Source organism: Osmia lignaria, chromosome 4 (assembly GCF_051020975.1).
Source record: "Osmia lignaria lignaria isolate PbOS001 chromosome 4, iyOsmLign1, whole genome shotgun sequence".
Classification (NCBI taxonomy): Eukaryota; Metazoa; Arthropoda; class Insecta; order Hymenoptera; family Megachilidae; genus Osmia; species Osmia lignaria.
Window position 1 is genome coordinate 7959299 of NC_135035.1, and position 16000 is coordinate 7975298.

At 40.5% G+C, this 16000-nt stretch overlaps 2 protein-coding genes across 4 annotated transcripts; one reads left to right on the forward strand and one right to left on the reverse strand.

Annotated features, from left to right (window-relative positions):
* The first annotated feature begins 1046 nt into the window (after nt 1-1046).
* On the forward strand, nt 1047-12406 carry LOC117603588 (6-phosphofructo-2-kinase/fructose-2,6-bisphosphatase). Of its 2 annotated transcripts, none has more exons than XM_034322923.2 (6): nt 1047-2241; nt 6904-7068; nt 7542-7711; nt 9156-9539; nt 9993-10262; nt 10340-12406. In XM_034322923.2, exons 1-6 carry the CDS (start codon nt 2031-2033, stop codon nt 10766-10768), a joined length of 1629 nt encoding a protein of 542 aa, XP_034178814.2. In that variant the 5' UTR covers nt 1047-2030; the 3' UTR covers nt 10769-12406. The 2 variants fall into 2 exon arrangements, with proteins under 2 accessions (XP_034178814.2, XP_034178815.1); XM_034322924.2 differs by lacking the exon at nt 1047-2241 and adding an exon at nt 5919-6222.
* Nucleotides 11345-15999, reverse strand: LOC143305293 (uncharacterized). 2 transcript variants are annotated; one of them, XM_076688217.1, is made up of 4 exons: nt 13810-15999; nt 13694-13747; nt 13451-13556; nt 11345-13173 (listed from the first exon to the last, which is right to left on the reverse strand). In XM_076688217.1, the coding sequence occupies exons 1-4, from the start codon at nt 13825-13827 to the stop codon at nt 12710-12712; spliced, it is 642 nt and encodes a 213-aa protein (XP_076544332.1). In that variant the 5' UTR covers nt 13828-15999; the 3' UTR covers nt 11345-12709. The 2 variants fall into 2 exon arrangements, with proteins under 2 accessions (XP_076544332.1, XP_076544331.1); XM_076688216.1 differs by having other exon boundaries at nt 13694-13832.
* Between the last annotated feature and the right edge of the window lies 1 nt (nt 16000).

The window sequence follows — 16000 nt, forward strand, 5'->3', positions numbered from 1 at the left end:
AGACGTCATTAAATGTCTTCTGATGATAGATACTTCGTGCAAAATTGTTTGAAGCCGAACGAATTGCGATCTTATCGCTAGTCATCTCACCGCTCGCACTATGATGTAATTTGACAGGTCAAAACTTTAATGAACTATCATTTGCCGGTTGAACTTAATAACTTCGCGACTGTACGCGAGTCTGGATAGCGGTTTTATTAAATGGTATCGTTGAGAAGTGAAACAAAACGTGGACTTTGCTCGGCTACATAGGCCAAGGGAAAAAGAGGGTCGTGTTCACGGACGATCCGGCGGACGATAGTTATCGATGCAAACATCTTTTCGCCGCTCGTGTAATTATAACAAAATAGACAAAGCTTGCAATCATTCGACTTCCTCGTAAACAATCGTCATCTGTTTGCGCGGTTCTCCGTTCGAATCTACCGCCGCGTATCACTCGATTACCTTTTTTTTTTGCGCACAATAGAACGTCTTGAAACAGCAATAAATGCTTCAGCTGTATAATTAAAAATTACGTGACAAGATATAACTGTAATTTACGAGATACATAGTATCGTTGAATTGGACTAGGCTAAGGGAATGATCTAACAGTAGTTCGTCTAATCTAAATGAAGAATCGTAATTGGGGACGTAATTGATAGGACAGCTTTCTTAATTATTCGAAGAACGAATGTGTCTTTCTAATAGTAATTAATTCAAAATTCAAAATAGAATATGTAAATAAACGTACCTAGCTATTTGAAAATCGGTATGGGAATGGTTTAGATTGGGGACAGTGATATTTTACGAGGAAAAAAGGTGGGGGTGCCCCTGTTGATCCCAATATTTTCTGGAAAATGTTTCTACTACAAGTGAACTGAAAAATTCAGTGAAAAAATTCATTTTAATCGTAGATCTATTTTGGCCCAATAAATATCAACATATTGTCAGCAAACGTGAATACGTGTTCCTAAGGCGATTACTGTACACAAGTAGAGGGGTAAGCGTATCTTCGATTGGTCGGTTCCAACAGAGGGCGCCTAACCAGGTCCGGGTCGATGTTGCTAAAAGCTGCAGCGGATGAAGAAACATCAGTCGCTGGAACCTCCTCGAATAGCGTACAGACGTTTCCACGTTAGAGAAACATCTGAATTCCATTAAACTTGAAACAGTCTTGTGCATCAATTTCCGTGATACAACCTACAGATTCATTCTGTACACCCGTGAAAAGAAACTCGGTACCCTGAAGAGAAACTCGATAATCGTATTCAGCCAACGAAGATCCATTTTGTTAAAGCGGTTCTGTAAAAAAAAGGAGGCTTTAGCCAGCGATTCACCAGAGTGTACCAAGTGCAAACCACGTTGTTGATCTGAAACAGAGAGAAAAGCATAAAGCAAGAGAAAGATCTAAACGTGTTAATAATTAAAAGCAGCGTGGAAGAGGAGACGAAAAGGGAAGACCGGCGTGTAAAGAGGACGGTGGGGCAGCACCGTGACTATGTAAACTACCAGCAAATACTTTGTGTGAGCGCGTGCGCATAACGGAGCAACCCGTAGTGACAGCGTTAGAATAGAGACCGAGAATAGACAACGTGGACGACGATTGATAGGCTTAGTAAATCGTGGGAAGTTAAGGGTATTCTCGAATACCAGAGGAAACTGTAGAACTGGGCTTTCCTTCGAACAAAGACAAAGAAGCTCGCAAACTGGCTCCAGAGGTGAGGATCAAGCAAATTGGAATGAGGGAGGACCTGTTGTCCATAATACGGCACACAAGCAGCGATCATTTTTCGGAAGAACTTTAGCCGAAGAGTCAACGACAGAAGGGACAAGGAGGAGAACTAGCATTAGACCGCTAACTGTTTACGAGTATACCGATTCCGTATAAAATAGAGGGCTCTTGCTAGCTGGGATATTCAAGCAGAAAACGTTGCCAGGCTCCCTTTCATCCTTCCTGTCATTGATTCCATTCTTACCTGTTGGTCGCCCCGTTTTCCCCCCGGAGGAGGAAGCAAAAAGAAACCCTCCAAAACAGATCTGCTTAGCTGGTTATGCCCTGGGCTGCCGCCTGCCTTGACCTGCTGGCGGCTCCGATTTTTGGTCATTGTCCCTCCGTGAGGAACCCCGCATTGCAAGTCGGCATCCTCCAAAAGGGAAGCGACAAACCTATCATAACACTGGCAGCTAACGCCGATAAGTTCAGCCTGAGGAACTCCTTGAGTGCCGACACCATGGCTCCGAGTGCTGAGGAACAGCGCCAAGGTAAAAAACCATGCAACTTTTTCTTTCAGCTGATTTATCAAAAATTACAGTATTTATTACTAAGGATTATTTGAAAAATGAAAGCGCCAAGTATACCGCGAACGTTATGCAACGCAAAGCACTCGTCGATGTATACACACGTTGCATATAAATGCAGTAAACAACGTGCGTTCGAGATACATAAACAGGAAACTCGACGTCGTTGTATCGTATCTGTTCCCGAAGTTGTAGGCGTTTCTGAACTGCATGGAAGGACGTTCGTTGCAAATTCAGTCGAATACTGGGTCATGGTTCCGCGAACTAGGACCAGACGATTAAATTGTCGTAACAGTTGCTATAAATACCACCGGATGTAAATAGATATTCGTGTCACCGGCGATCACAATAATTCGGAAATTCGCGCGATAAAACGTACGGAACGTTCGCGTTTGTATTTTAAGCTTACGGCGCATTTCTAGAAACAGATAAGCGTGTTGTTCCAATTGGGATAGAAAAAGAAACGAATTGAAGTCGTAGAAAGATTGGCTGAGAAAAATGTGCACACTCTCCGTACACTTGTCACGCTTTTATCGTTTTAAAGATACATTTATCAGGAGGTAACTTAATGAGCTTGAATAACCAACGTCTTGTCAAACAGTAGCATGCATTGATAAAACGGTATCGCGACTTCTTTAACTATGTTACTTATCAGTCTCTTGTCACAGGAAGACGCACGTACCCTCCGTTTGTCTTCAATGATAAGTTTCTCTATTAATGAAAAACATGATTGACGCGAGTAAAAAAAATGAGAGCAGATTACGATATTCAACAAGGTTGCAATCAATGAAAGACGTCAATTGTTTTTATTTTGAAAATGTTATCTCTTCTATCTTTCAACTTTTGAAAAATTTGCAACGTATCCATCTATTCTTTTATGTTCGAAAGCTTTCAGAAGCCATTTTAAAGATTTATTATTATTAAAACATACAAACTTTCCAAATCTTATAAGCATTGAAATCCTTCCATTGAATTACGGAATATTAATCGCGCTTAAGCAGCTCGGAAACGAATGTCAAAGCGGATATTACGATAAAAATTTATCGATAAATCATAGGATTAGTAAGGTTGGATTACGACGTCCTTGATACGCCGATTCCATAATCAGATTATTCAAGAACAGATTAAGTACGAGATGATAACGATTAGAGAAATATAAATGATCGATCAACAAACAGAATCGCGCTATTAGACAAGATATAAATGATACGAAAATATCGAGGTTCGAGTGACAACACGTGTGTAGGATTCACGAGCGGGCAATTAACGATTGCGTCAGGTAGACACTGTTGGATATACATATTCTACAAGGTGTGATCGATTTTGTAATCTAATCAGCCTCGAAACGTGAAATCACTCGAGATAACGATGTCTCTCGATGTCTTCGGAGTACCGTGGAACGCATGTAGGAATTCGTTGACCGCCTCGATGTTTACCTCGGCGATAAAACGTGAAAGGAGTGAATACAAACGGGAGAAACAGGCATTGCGGGAAAGAAAAATAATCCCGCCAAGGATACCCCATACGGGATATTGTTAGAGTCACGCTTGTGAAACGCGTAACTGCAGACTGCAGTATGCGCTGCACACATGCTAATTAGATGAAAAACACCTTTGTGCATTTGTCGCTATAGTTAGAGTTCGCTATAGTCGTTGCACGTGCGTTGGCTTTCACCGCATGACTGTTATTTATAAATACCACGGCTAAATATTTGGTTGATCCATAAATACTTATCGCTTTCTTTTAAAATACCATTTTCAAGAATTGCATTATCGATCGTCTAATAATATATGCTGTCGTCTGTAAATGTTGTCTCAACATATTTTTATGTAACAATAGGAACGTTTTCTTATCTATCTGGTTATGGTTGTTCCAGTTCCCTTATCAGTCGTTTATCTAAGTGAACTATTTGAGCTCTGGGCGTATCACTTATTATCGGGGTTAAATTGCTTAAAATTGTAGAATCATTTTTATACCGGGTATTCCTCGTGGATAAATCGTGAAAATTCTTTTTCTTTTCTTATTCGAATACACGTAGAAATTGCATCGTTCGTTCTGATGCGAAGGTCCTCGGACAGGGATGTTCATCGATTTTTCACCACTGACCTTGTTTTCGTCCATAGTATAAAAGCGTGAGAAGTATGCTAGAGGGGTTGCACCGTTGCAAGTGCAATCATTAATTCTCTATTGTACTACGAAGGACGAAAATTGATTTTAGTTCGTTTAAACGTTCTTTGTTTAATGTTCTTAAAATATAGGAAGTAGTGAAAGAGAAGGCCGCTATTTATAAATAGTCGCCTTGATATTATTGAAAATATATGCAATAAATTTTAAGTAGGACTTTGACCAGTAATTTTGCCTCGCATGTTTATATAGAGTCAATAATTAATTTAACATCAAATAGTATAAATTAAAAAGGTGGGCTTATTTACAAACGCTTGGAGTAACTAAAATATACATAATTTTTTTAAAAACCAAGTATCCTATCATTAATTATACTAATGATCCTATCCAAATAATGATGCAATTAACCCTTTCACTGCTTATGGAAAGCCACAAGTCTTTAAACTAAACACGTCCTGATATAATTATTTTCAAATTTATATAATACTCTATTATCTTATCGTTCTTAAACGTTGCAAAACAGACTTGGCAAAATGCTGCTTAAAACGAAAATGAAAATTCGTTTCTGCACCTATGTTAATCATTTTCGCGATTTTACTGTGACCTGTAGCCGGGAACTTTGATCACTTAACGTGACAGTAATGTAATTCAGCTTATCATTTTTTTTTTGTGCCTAATATTATTCTGCGAATGTTGATACAAGTATCGTGACAGCTGTACACGCGTACACGCACATACGCAAGACCATGACGATTCAATGTCTGAATAATGAATCGGGTGACGACACGTCTCAGGTCAACGGACGGGTTATTAAGCTAAATTTAACATTGTTTTATGGGAGAATTCTGATTACGTAGCATGCTCGATCGTCGATATCGGAGAAGATTCTGATCGAACGTTGAATCAGCATCGATTACCAAGCAGGAAACTTCCGTTCACCTGTGTTTTGCTTTGCAAAGCATACCGGTCGCAACAATGGAGTCGTATCGAAATCGTGAATGCAAACGAAAACTTGAATCGAAGCTCTTTGATCCCAAGATCATGAGGTCTAATTCGTAATTAATTTTGTTGACGTACTAACTCGCTGCCAACTAAGATACGTGACCGAACAAGACGGCAGATAATCGCGAATGACGAAATTGTTGACTGCTCGAGGAAGAATCCTCCGATTATTCGTTAATTTGATCAAGTGTAGTTGACCTTTATCGTATAGCTGTGTCTGAGGATCTTTCGGGTAAAAATACTGCCCGATAACGCTCGTTGAACTGTGTTATCGGAAGAATTTTTATAACGAGATAATTCGTTGTCAGCTTTATGTTCTCCATCTGTTTCCTCTTATCTTGTAAATAACCGGCCAAATTTAGCGTCGTAAAAACCCCCCTAATTTTTCTCTTTTGCACTGTGTATATTTGGAACGAAACCAGTGTATTTTCGATTCCTTTCCACGAGTCGACGATTCAATCTCGTCGCTCGAAATCGCGCGTTCGTTTCTACGGATGCGCTCGAGCTGAGAATCAGGAATTGTTTGTCAGGTTTACTACCTCGAACTGGCTATCGCGAAATCGTGAGCCAAAAGCACTCGTGCAAGAGGCGAATTCTAAATATAAAGTTCACCGATGTGGTGGTTCGCAATGTGGTGGTAGCCAACGAAGGCCTCAGTGTTCGTTAGATATTCGAGCAGTTAATTAGTGCGAACAACTAGCGAGTTAGCCTCGCTGCTGGTAACATTGATACACGTTCAACGCTATCGATCCAACATTGATTGGAAACTCGAGGGTCGAACAACGTAGCGATATACAGTAGGAAAGATGTGTGTGATCGGTAAGAATAGTACTCGTATGTTCTGCACATCGATCCACTCTTGAACAAAGAGATTTCAATTACAGCACGCGAGCAGAATTATAACTATTTCGTTCTTGTATGCACGCGATTTTACGTACTGCGAAATAACCCTTTCACGAACGGGAAAATGTAATTAGAATTCGAGTTATTAAAGCGAATTGGAACAATTGTTTCTAAGGAATGATTCACCGGCTTTCTTCCTGTTTTGCACGATTTGTAATTGAAATCTCTGTTTCCATATCGAATTACGTGCGCATTCACGTTACTTATGATCGAGCGTTAAAATGTTAACTGGGGCACCGTTTGATCGGCCAGCTGCCAAAACTATTTCATCCAACTTCTAAAGTAGACTTGTTATATAGAGGGTAGATCAGGTTGTTCCTGACAAAACTGCAGAATATATTTTGCAGATAAAAATAAGAAACATGCAAAATCTGATACTTACTAAAATTAAGCCTTTGTTATTTTTTATAATGAATCTTTTTATTCTCTGGAAAGACCTAGATACCTTAGATGTAACGAGAAAATTAATTAAACAAAGAAATCGTTTAATCAACCGGGCTATAAATGGAAATTTTTCGTTTTAACAAAGATCTCTGTGTTTAGAGACTATCACCGTTTATGCAACAACTGATTCATTATTGTTTCTATCTCTTTCAGAACCCGGTAAGGAGAAGATCGCGGTGAGGGCACCGGGGATAATTAAATCACCACGGAAATTCGCCGGGGTGGTGATCGCAATGTGCGGTTTACCAGGTCGTGGAAAAAGCCAGGTAGCACAGTGCCTGTCGCGCAGGCTCAACTGGAATGGCGATTCCGCCAAAGGTGGGAAATCATTCTCTATTTGTCATTATCGTGACACCTTGAGAAAGAAACCTGTAAATAAAGCTGAAAGAAAAACAGCGATTTTTGCGATTTAATTATATATAACAGCTGATCAATGTTCATAAGTTTTCCACTTTTTTGTTGTACATATCATAAGATCATTTTTATTCGATTGACACTTTATGTATGTTACGTAGATCGTAACTTATGATTTATGAATTACCTTGAACGGTTTGATCGTTTCCTGATGCACATCTTGTAAACAGATCTGCAGATCTTGTGGATTTACTCTGTCAGCGGTTTTCCCCAGTATGCAACTATTCTATTTATTTTTCATAGTTAGATACTTTCTATTCAATGTCCCACTCGGTGCTATCGCAGCTTTTGAAATGAATTTATCACTTTTTATGCTGGCTCAGAAATTAGACTCCAGAATTTTTATTTTAATCATTTAAATTTGAATATCGTTGCAGTAATGAGAGTGAGCGAGTATAGAAGAAAAAGACTGGAACCATATGGAGAAGCAGTGTCCCACGAGCTATTTCGTCCAGACCATACGGCGAACGCAGCACTGAGGGCCTTGGCCCAACGGGACGCCATGCACGATTGCGCTGCATGGCTTGCAGCTGGAAAATCCGTAGCTGTAAGCATCAGTAAACGCATTTCGAAACACGAGCAATAATCGTGAACACCATTTTGAAAACGAAATCGGAGAGGACGAACGTGTGTTGACTTTGGTTGTCTTCCAAAACAGCTGCTCATGAGCGATCCAAATTATCAATCATCATTCAAAATCGAAAAATATCTAACTCTTCACAATTATAGCATTGTCATCGTTGTATTGTTTATTACTGATTTCATTGAAATATTGATTCATACCGAGGCGACGTAAACAATGCAATACTCCGGTGTCGAATTGTAGATTATAAAATTGATCCTAATCAATAATCATGATTCCAAACAACCTTGATCTCATATTTTGGTTTTGAAAACATGGATAAATAAGAGTTTCTCAGGATTGCTTGCGTCTTGGAAGACAATTTCTCACGGTTGGAAAATAGTGGACGCAGAGTGTGAACAGTTTATGCAACGATATTTTTTCCCTCGCGTTGGCGAGTAAACGCAGGATCGGTAATGGCGGGGTGACGATTAAACAGGCCGGTCGAGCCGGTCTTGGCTCGTAAAACTACCTTTCTCTGCGCTCGATACCTGTCGTACGAGTTTTGCTATTTTTTCCGTCACCTTGCGGTACGACTTTTGACGACCTCAAAGGGCTATGGGGTGTCGCGGATACTTTAAACTCGCCTCGTTTATTGCGAAGTCGGTCGCAACTTGATATCTGAACTCGGAGATATACAGAGTGTCCAATGTTTAGCAGGACTGCATGTTCAGCAGATCGAATATTTCAGTTTACTTTTAATTTTATATCAAAATGGATAATGTTCAAATTGTCGAACTTTGCTTCGATAACATAATGTCAGTCGTTTACATAATGAATTTTATCGTCGTATTTTAAATATTTTAACGATACTAATACGACACCCATTACGAATTGTTCATATTATCTCGTTGCGTAACAAAATAACTGATAGAAAGTCTAACGCGTTTTCATGACATAAAAGTATCGCTAAATAGCACTTATGTCATATCAATTTAAAGCTTAAAGTTTAATAAAAATGACCACGCAAACCCTTTCTTAGTGTTCTTAATATAAAATGGCCGATTGCCAGTTACACCAAACACTGATCGATTTCGAAACATATAAACTCTTGTACGAATTGATGACATAAATGCACCTCGAAATAGCACTTATGTCATATCAATTTGAGGCACAAAGTTTGATGGAAACGACAGTATAGACGTTTCATCAATATTCTTAATACAGAAATGAAAGAGACTTATAGTGTACCTGACATATATTCCTTGGAATGACCTGCTGAACACGTGGACGACTCTGTATAGAAGCACGAACACTTGTGAATTAATATAGGTAATCGATCGAGTATTGGCAAGAAATTAAATTCGTAATAGAGAAGAGGAACACTGATGAACCGCAGTTAGTTTCATTTCTTTTGTCCTGTTTGAAGATCCTGGACGCCACGCTGGTGACCCGAGCACAGCGAGCCGAGGTATTCGACTACTTTTCCGGTCAGCTCGGTTACCGTGTCCTTTTCGTCGAGTGCGTCTGCGACGATCCGGTCGTGCTGGAACGAAATTACAAGGAGATATTGCGGCACAGCACCGATTACATTGGTATGGACCCGGTACGAGCACAAGAGGATCTCAGGCTGAAGGTAGCTCATTACGTCCGACAGTACGAACCGATGGACGAGAAGAATTACCCGAGGATCCGTATCGACACCGCTACCATGGACATCGAGACGCACATGGTTTCGGGTCACATCGAGACCAGCTTGTTGGGATACCTTGGAAGCGTCACCCTCGTGCCGCATACTCTTTACTTCTCTCGGGTTAGTATAATGATCGATCGATGTCCCTAAGCTCTTAAGGCTTCTTATTCATAACTGTCAATCGAAAGATTTAACACTCTGACGCTTTGAGCCTGGCGCATTTATCATCCTTGCAACTTGATCATAAATTTTACATGATTATAATTTCTAGTAACAATGTCGCAATTATTCCTTAAGTGTTTATGACAATAAATACCGATAAAGTTCCCTGAATCTTCATTGAAGTGTTTCCTGATACAGCCAGGTTTTGAATTTGCTACGCAGAATTATGATCTTAAAATTTTATAAATAATCCTATCTTATCAGTCTCGTCTTCGCAGCGATAGATCTTCAATGATTATCACTTAAAATTACAAGCGCCTTATCAACCGTATCTCAATTGTTGACTCGTTTAATTACGTTCCAGAGTATTATGTTCCGTCCGGTAAAGATAGTCTGTTTCCTCGATTTCAGCACGGTGAAAGCGAGTTCAACGTGTTAGGTAAAGTCGGCGGGGACGCCGTGTTGAGCCCGCGTGGCGAGAGATACGCTCAAGCATTGGCGACAAAATTTAACGCGATGCGTATTCCGGATCTTCGAGTATTGACCAGTCGCCTTCGAAGGACAATAGCGACAGCTCGAGGAGTGGAGGCGCCGCAGGAACACGTGGCGGCTTTGAACGAGCTCCATGCCGGAGTTTGCGAGGGTCTTTCGTACGAGGAGATGCAGGAACACTATCCACAGGTAATACAAAGATCCACAGAAAATAAAATAATTAAATTTTTCAACAAGGAACCTCAAACCAAAAATCTTTGCTCCAGGAATTTGCATGGCGCGATCAGGATAAGTTGCGTTATCGTTATCCTTGGGGAGAGAGCTACGTGGACGCAATGCATCGCGTCGAACCAGTGATAGCCGAGCTACAACGATCCCATAATGTCCTGGTGGTGTCCCACCAAGCTGTGCTACGTTGTATCATCGGTTTCTTCCTGGATAAGAAACCGGAGGAGCTGCCTTATATGGAGGTACCCTTGCACACTATCATCCGAGTGAGCAGTCATGGTTACAACTACAAGCTCGAGTTCTTCAAGTTACCCATCGAGTGCGTGAACACGACTCGGGTGAAGCCGAAGAACTGCAGCGCCGATAGAACCGCGGACGACGCTTTGATCACAGTTCCCGCGCATTTCGATCTACCGGATCCATGGAGAAATCCTGGCAACGGGCCTACCCTGGTGCAACAGCACTGAGGTACCATTCGATCCACGATCAAGTCCAAAATTCGATCACTCTTGGGCTGCAATTTCCGACCATTTCAATAGTTACACGTTTCGCTAGAGTCGGTTCGAATTGGGAACACCTAAGGGGATGGATCAAGGAAGTCGATACGATAACGATGGGATTCGTTTAGATTAAGATACATTTAAGAGTAGAGCAGCAGTACTGGAGATTCATGTATCCAAGTAGAAAGAAATGATTTCCGTTCGATGTGAGTAGTTTTAGAGAAAGCGATAGGCTCGAAACGCTCTTGTTGGAACACGAAATTCAACTTTCTTCAATTTCCCTCCTATGTTTCGTTCGGCTCCTTTCATTTCTTATCTCATCGTCAATATTATTTTCCTATTTTTCATCGATTAGCAGCAATTCTCTGAATCCTGCTGCTTGAGCCCTCTATGTGTTACGTTTAAGTGATTTAGTTTAAGCCATCCTTTTTAGACATAGACGAATTTATCATTTAGTCGTGTACCTTGTATCACGTAATCGTACCTTTACATATAAGCGAATTGACAGGCAACTTTGAAATACCTTTAACACTTTGACTGCCACGTGATTTTAATATTTTTAATTAGTCTTACTTTTAGCGATTCCATCGGATACAATTTGGAAAATAATAATTTTACAAAGTTGACATTGAAACGTGCAGCCGTCAAAGGGTTAATCAAAGAATATTGCATATTCGGAACAACGAGAACACCAAAAACTATTTCTGAATAATGTGTTAGATGTAGAATCTAGATTTAGATTTTCCTTCTTCCCTAGTCCGTAAAATCTATCTATCCTTAAGAAGTTAACGAATCATACAGAATTGAAACGATGTTAGAATTTCAATAATAATGATAGTTTTAGCACTTTACAAAGTTGCCCGTCGCGTACACCGATAATATTGTTGTTAATGAAAAAAACAATAATTGTATTTTAGACTACAGAAATGACGTGAAACGTCCAATTGAGGTACGTGCATTTTTTTTAAGCACACGATCGACGATATGTTTAAACAAATTCGAATTTTGACATTATATAACGAGGTTGACACTTTTTAGAAGTGTTTTACACCTCCGATGAATTTTTATGTGAGAAACAATCAACGAATAATGTAATTATGCGAATGTAGAGTTTCCAATGCGAGAGATGCGTGATTTCGTCGATGTGTACTAATCGCGTTTCGAGTAGATCAGCTATCTCGTAGACGATATAAACGTGCATAATATTTTTGTTAGGAATCGAGTGAAGAACCCTCGATGATTTATACCACGTATAATAACACGGGGGATTCACCAACGTAGAATGTACTGATCTGGAAAACGAGAAAGACAAAATGCGCCAATCGTACGAAGTCTATATGTTAGGAAGAAGACAGCGATTTATTTTTGATAGAAGTTAAACGCGTCTGCGTCCCGGAATTTCGACAGAAATTATCTAGTCGGGCGTCAACCCATTGGCGAATATTTTGACATTCTTTTCTTTTTTTTATCATCTATGGGACGAAATGAAAGTTTGCGGAGCGTTTAGAAGTTTAAGCCGTATCGTAGATACCTTTTGTTCTTTTTTCTCTTTTTTTTTTTTTAATTGTACATTAAGAATAAACGTTTTTCTTTTTTTACAAAAGATCGCAGCCTTCTCTATTTATACCTTTCCTGAATAAATATAAATCGTCATTCGCGCAATATATTTCATTTGGTACAAAGTTCCTAAGTAGCACACGACACTCTTGGGCGCACCTGTATTTGTAGAAAAATAATTTGCAGCTAGATATTCTTGTTATTAATACTTAATGACTCATGTGTATGACTAGAGCGATTCTTAAGAGAGGTACGACTGTTGACAAGTCTGACTAGAATTAATTGAAAAGAGCATCCCAACGTTGCGGTTAATTATAAACGCTGCAATTATGATTAATTGATTTACGAAAACTATATAGGGGATCTCATCAATTGCGCGGTGTAATCCCTCTGTTTGTTAGCCAAATGGAGATCCAAGCTTTTCAACATCCTGTCACGGATTTCCTGATCGTAAGATGAGCCAATTTCCTTCTTGTGAGAACTTTTCAGCAAACCAGTTCGCCGATGAGCGATTCTCGGCTCGTTTCTGGAATAAGTACCCAAACGAAATCCAGGATAATTCGAGGGGAATGTTTTCGACGAGGAATCCTTCCTCGTTTCCCGTACTGCATTTTTCATGAAGTCTACAGCTGCTCGACGGCACGTGTCGTAACCCAAAAGTTGAATCCTTTTACCATAGATCGCGTCGAGCTGGGAATCCTTCGGCTTTGACACTTTGTCGATGATGGTTCGAACCGAGTCGGGTGTTCCAGGCAGATTCTCGAAAACTTTCCTCAGAACTTCCTTCGTTAAATCCTCCTCGCTGCCCGATTCACCTGAGAAGAATTTTTTCGCTGATAAGGGTTCAAACTTCGTATTTAATTAGCAGGGAGAAAAATTGCAATTGATATTTTCAAAGTTTTGCATAAACGTTCGATCATATTAAAAGCTTTGCTCGAAACTTGAAGATTTTTTGAAATATTATATTCAGAATTATATTTAAGTAGTTAATTTTAGGTCTAGGTCGTTTAAGGCGATTCAGTGATTCTCCGAAAGATTTCGAAACGCGTGGAGAAAACCAGATGGAAAATAGATGGAATAAATTATTATTACCGAGGTCGTTGGTGTGGTCCGTTGTGTATGTTCCTTCTTTGATCTCTCGTTGCAGCTCCAGCACTCTGGCCAACGCCAATTGCAGATACTCTCTCGCGTTTGGCTCCTGTAAAAACATCGTATGCAAATGCATGTTATAATCATTCTATCAGACCGCAATGCAGATAACCACACGGGAATAATACTTGCATAGAGATAGGCTATGAATAAATTCAAAATCTCCATGATAGAAATTAAATTTACCTCGTTTGTTTTCACTTTCTTATTGTCGCCGGTGTCATCCGCCAAACAGGGTGCCTGTGCGAATGAAAGAAGCATTTTAAACATGCGCCACGAAGGGTTTCAGACGTCGAACCTACCGAGGAGTATCTCTTCATCTTCGTTATGAAATCCTAGAAAATCTTCGATGAAACACGATCGCACGACATCGATTCACCGACGAAACTATCACTGATTATTTCACGGTAAGAAATTCTTCGTGTCAGAGGACCAGGTAAAAATAATTCAGCACCCTCTTCGAGTCTTCTTCGCTCATTCAAACATTTTCTTTTTCGTCTTCCCGGATCAGAATCACTCACCGCCCACGCTAATGGCTCTTTTATCCTGATATTCTGTTCTAAGATGCAATTTCTTTTATCTTTCCGGGAACGCTGTTAGGAAACGACCGTTGAATGGCGTCGATCGGCATCGACTAGCCGAATCGTGAGGGCCCTTGCCACAGGAGACTGGTGCGAGGGTGACGGTTTACTATGGCTTCACCCTCCCCTCTATCCTCCTTTGTGACCGATGGAAATGTGCCCCTTGCACACTGGTCTCCCCTGCAGATGCGGACCGGCATTATGCTGGCCACCCCTGTTTGCTCGACGCGTGCCCCGTGGCCGATAAAAGCGGCTGCCACGCGCCCCTTCTTCCAAAACTACGCTGGAATACGTTACAAGCCGCTCGAACGGTGGCTATAGAACACCGTTTATTATCATTTCCACGAGAGATCGGTGGGAAAAGATTGATAAACCCTTGCCAACGGGGGTTGCGATTGATTCTCGCACGATAAAAATCTTTACAATTCTCTCAATGATAAGGTATATCGCGATCAGGTGTGGTATAAATAAACTTTCCCCATAAAAAGAGTGCTATAAGTGGACAAAGTTCTTCTTTCGGCAATAAAAATCTTGGGTAGGTTTCTGTAGGGGTGGAAGAGGAAGCCGTTAAACGATAGACGACTCTTATCGAAAGATCAGAGGAAGAAAGATTCCAATATTATTTGCCACCAAATGATCCTCGTTTATTTACCAATGCTTCCGAACAGAAATAACAAACCCTTCGTTCGGGTGAAACGAATTTTATTCGAGTCACAAGTCACCCCTGCGTTTAACACATAGGTATCGATTCTCGGTACCGTCGCTGCGTGGCCTAATTACAGGAACAATAGGGGCTGCTAGAAGACGTCCAGGCGTTATCTGAACGTCTATAACGCGCGGAAACGCGACGCTACATCCTGTTACCGAGGTGCACGTCAAACAGGAATTTCCGATTACCATCGAAGGGGGCAAGGTCTTCGTACAGAGCGCAATTAATACGGTTCCTTCTCTTCGTCGCGCTAATTAAATCTCGCTGAGCGATTCAATAACGCCCGTGATCGTCTTCTCGTTTCCAGCCTCATCCGGAGCGGAACGCTTTCATTCAAGATCGACACGACGATTAACGGAGACGAACGGGTTAGAAAAGGCGGAGGAAAAAAGGGTTGCAATGATATCGACAACTTGCGGTGGATTAATTCGCACCTCGACTGACGGATAATTGGTAAGGGTAAAGGGCTCTTTGTGAACGTCTGCGAATATCCTGCGACCGATAAGCATACATGCGTTAGAATCGACTTCGATCCGACGATTAATGCTCGGTGATTCATTGAAATCGATTGAAACGATGGACAGCTGGCGTGAGCAAATATGAACGAGGCCAGACTGATGAATAACTTGTATAGTAAATACAGTTTACTGAAGAAAGTAAATATTTTATAGGTGTTTGAATAAGTTACTCGATTTTTAAAATAAAGCTGAGGGGGATACCGAGTGACGAAGCCGAGCAAAAGTAATTTTGTTTGATAGGGGAATCATCGAGGTAAGTAACGAGCTTCTGTTGCTGTGAGAACTCATCGTCCTTTTATGGTGTACAGTCGAGTTATTCAGTAGCCAGACCTCGTATCTACAGAAGATTGTTCCATTTTTCGCGTTTCTTATTTCCAAGCTAAACAGCTGTTTTACTTTAAGGACGGTCTTTCTCTTATAATGAAATCGATAAATTCTTGAAGATTCTTCCTTAAAATGGCATATATCTTTCTTTATCGATTAAGAATTATAAAATCGCGCGATTTCTGCACGCGAATACGACAACACGTGTATTGAATAATTTGAACATTTAGCATGAAACTATTTTACAATGTTAGCAGTGGTCCTCGATTTGCATCAGCATCTGCGACGATCGCGCTCGATGTCTTCGTTCTTCTACGTCCTTAGGATAACTTCCGAACGTTACTTACAGTCTAAGTCTCAG

Coding starts and splice junctions, on each gene's coding strand:
- LOC143305293 (XM_076688216.1), bottom strand. CDS start 13,777: ATGTTTAAAATGCTTCTTTCATTCGCACAGGCACCCTGTTTGGCGGAT. Junction 13,557..13,693: donor AGAAAGTGAAAACAAACGAG/GTAAATTTAATT, acceptor ATGTTTTTACAG/GAGCCAAACGCGAGAGAGTA. Junction 13,174..13,450: donor GGACCACACCAACGACCTCG/GTAATAATAATT, acceptor AATTCTTCTCAG/GTGAATCGGGCAGCGAGGAG.
- LOC117603588 (XM_034322923.2), top strand. CDS start 2,031: ATGCCCTGGGCTGCCGCCTGCCTTGACCTGCTGGCGGCTCCGATTTTT. Junction 2,242..6,903: donor TGCTGAGGAACAGCGCCAAG/GTAAAAAACCAT, acceptor TATCTCTTTCAG/AACCCGGTAAGGAGAAGATC. Junction 7,712..9,155: donor CAGCTGGAAAATCCGTAGCT/GTAAGCATCAGT, acceptor TCCTGTTTGAAG/ATCCTGGACGCCACGCTGGT.